The 3,018-nt window shown below is 36.0% G+C and overlaps 1 protein-coding gene across 1 annotated transcript; it reads left to right on the top strand.

The window, feature by feature from the left end:
* Positions 1–314: 314 nt before the first annotated feature.
* LOC131797968 (uncharacterized) lies at positions 315–2,214 on the top strand. The gene has a single exon (XM_059115632.2). It carries the CDS (start codon positions 456–458, stop codon positions 1,281–1,283), a length of 828 nt encoding a protein of 275 aa, XP_058971615.1. The 5' UTR covers positions 315–455; the 3' UTR covers positions 1,284–2,214.
* Positions 2,215–3,018: the final 804 nt, after the last annotated feature.

Here is a 3,018-nt window from a genome sequence, read left to right as displayed (position 1 = left end):
ATTGGAAACGAACTTGAAAAATTCCCGCCTTTTTTGTAGCTGGCTTGGCAGCCGCTGCTAAACTAAAACAAACTCCTCCAGGGTCTGCTAAGGTACGATGAGGGTAATCTTCAGCTTTTCCAAATAAATGACCTCTGGCAACTTTTTACATCCCTAGTAATTATCTTCTTGAACAGTTCTTCCTAACTTAATCCATTTCTCTGTTTAAATAAGTGAAATATGACACAATCAAAGACTACAATACGAAATTTATGAAAATTTAAGTCTACTCTACCTCCCCTACTGAAAACATTATCGTTCAGTTGCCACGTTAAATTTCACATGGGAACAAACACTCATCAGCTGAGAGTGGTCCATATCAAGAAATTTCTTGAATTTCAAAAGGAAGAAAGTTCATCACCCGTCCTTTTTGAACTGGCAGTAGAGTCTTAGTATTGAGAATCTTCCTGGCAAAAATGGGAGAGAAAAAAGGTGGAAATCCGGGAGAAAAACGGACTAACAAATCTAAAGATGGCGGATCGAGCGATGATTCGAAAACATCCTACAAGAACTTTGCTTTTCTCTGCCTAATGGTTCTGCCATCTCTATTCTGGCTTGCAGCTGTCGGTGGTGATGTTATTTCTAATGCTGGTACAGTATTTGGAAACAATTCGAAGATTCTATCGGTGATCGGGCTGATAGGGATTACAATCATTGCAGGATATCTCTTCAAACCGCTAAGGTTGTATTCAAAACTGTTGCTTCCTGTGTTTCTTTGGGCGCTTCTTCTTCCCACTTTTCAAATATATTTGTGCTCTCCACTGGAAATCAAGAACGAAAACATCGGAACACAATACAGCTTGAAAACGACTGCGTCGGAATTTCTCCAGCAAGCTTGTGAAGAAGTTTGCTTGAATAAATCAAAAATTCCATCATCTTACGCCTTAACCTTTTTTACTCCTCGAGTTTCACTTCGCGTCAAGTTCAGCCAGATCGTAGATTTAAACATAACGACGTCAACAATGGTAGGCGACGAAAAAGTGCCTTTGGCAAAAATTGTACTTCTGAAATCATGGCGTAGTGTGAAAGGAAAATACTTTGGTCTTCATATCATAACAAGGGTACCAGTGAAGATTAAAAAATTTCAAGAAAGCATGACTGCCAAGCAAGGAATGCTTTTATCAGGGAGAGTGGAAAATATCCCTTCAGATCTGAAGAAACTTCGTAGCGAACTGGAAAAGCAAAGACATTTTATTCGACCGTTTGTTTTGGAAGTCTTCAGGGCTACCCCGATTGAAGAGTGAACACTGTAATAATTAATAAAATGCTTAAGCTGTGTTGTCATGTTAGCTGACGAATTTCCAGCTGATCAGAAATTTTAATTTTTTCTCTCAAGGGCAAGATTTCTGCACAGCCTCATATTTTACTATGCATACAGTTCTTGTATAAAGAAAACAACGCCACAAACAATGGGTTACCTGTGATACTGTGGTTTTTACAATGGTCTGCAGAAATCTTTCCCCTTTTTAGTACCAGGTTTTGCAACCTTTAAGCTGTGAGATAATTGTAGAAATATTTTTCATGTGCTATACATTTAGAAATACTTGCATGATTGATTGCCTTCTCTTGCGCTCACAAATTAATTCCTATGTCAGCAACCATGCACCTATGTGATTTCATCGATCATCAATTCTGGGTGGGTCAAGATATGGAAAAGTGTGGTCTCAAAACCTGGCTCTAGACCAAAATTAATCTTGCCTGCATTAATTTAAACATATGCCTTCTTTTGCACGATAGGCTTCCTGATCAAACAAATAAAAACGAATGTTTTAACTCTGGTGTGACTGTTTTGTGCAAAGCAAAAGTTTGACAGTGATTTTATATTTAGGAATTTGATAACTATTTAATCACTGGATTATTTAGTTTCATCAGTAGTGTTGATAATGTATATTGGCCACTGTAAAGAGTCTTTATTTCATTGATTGGTTCATCAGTTAGAAAAAGATCTAAGAATGATCAACGTAGCTTAACTTAATTACTGTGCCTTAATTTAAGATCAACATTGTTAAAAAGAACCTTTTTCAGTAGCTAATCAATCTTTTGCCTTGAGAACTCCATCTGAGTACCTTTGGACTCAAAGTGTGACCAACTCTGAGCCACTTTGCTTTTAGGATTTTTTCTTTGCTTGGCCCTTGACTTTTGAATTTTTTAGTTTTTCATATTATTCCTGGGCTGCATTGTTTAAAGCCAAATTAAAATAACCCAAGATAAGTGTGAAATCTGATTTCAGATCTGAAAACCTGAAAAGCAAGCACAATTCTTTTTGTTTGTGATGGTTGGATGCTCTGAAAAGAACAGAGAAAATTGTCCTTAGAGCCTTTTGCACAAAGGAATAAAGAAACCCAGATCAATAGTTACCTTAGGTTTACACTTATTGGCCTTCAATCAACTGGGCCCAGATTGTTTACTTTTATTGATAATTACTGATAATTATTATCTCTTGAAGATGCTGGCTCCACAGAACCTGTCCATGATGACAATTTATTTTATCTGTTTCAAGAAACAGATGTTAAATCTTGACTAACACTTAACTTTATGTAACTCTCTCACTCTTAGGACTGACCAAGAATAGATTTCTTCCAATTGTATCAATAGCGGTTTCAAGCAGAAAGATGATGATAAACAAGAAGTGTATGGAAAACTGATAAATTGACATGATCTTAGTGGTGAAAGGGCTAATTTCTCTTTTTAGATATGTTCTTGGCTTTGGAATTTTTAGCAATGCCACTAACACTCAAAGGAAAATTACTTTCAATTGATAGCTATAACAGTCAATCTTGTTTTTTCAGTATTAATTCTCCATGTTGCCATTGTTATATTTTTGCTTGGATGTACAGCATTTACTCAGTCAAATGCCACATAATTTTCCTATTCTGGTTTTTTAGAGGGGAGAATTTACTTTTATCATTGATGACAAAACAGAAAATATTTTGTAAATATGACACTAAATAGAAAGTAGTGTTAAGCTTCAATGTGCTG

Source organism: Pocillopora verrucosa, chromosome 3, assembly GCF_036669915.1.
Source record: "Pocillopora verrucosa isolate sample1 chromosome 3, ASM3666991v2, whole genome shotgun sequence".
Classification (NCBI taxonomy): domain Eukaryota; kingdom Metazoa; phylum Cnidaria; class Anthozoa; order Scleractinia; family Pocilloporidae; genus Pocillopora; species Pocillopora verrucosa.
The sequence above is the reverse complement of the archived record's forward strand: the minus strand, read 5'-3'. Positions and strand labels throughout refer to the sequence as shown.

What these genes read in the sequence shown, in the direction of transcription:
- LOC131797968 (XM_059115632.2), top strand. Translation starts at nt 456, where the DNA reads ATGGGAGAGAAAAAAGGTGGAAATCCGGGAGAAAAACGGACTAACAAA.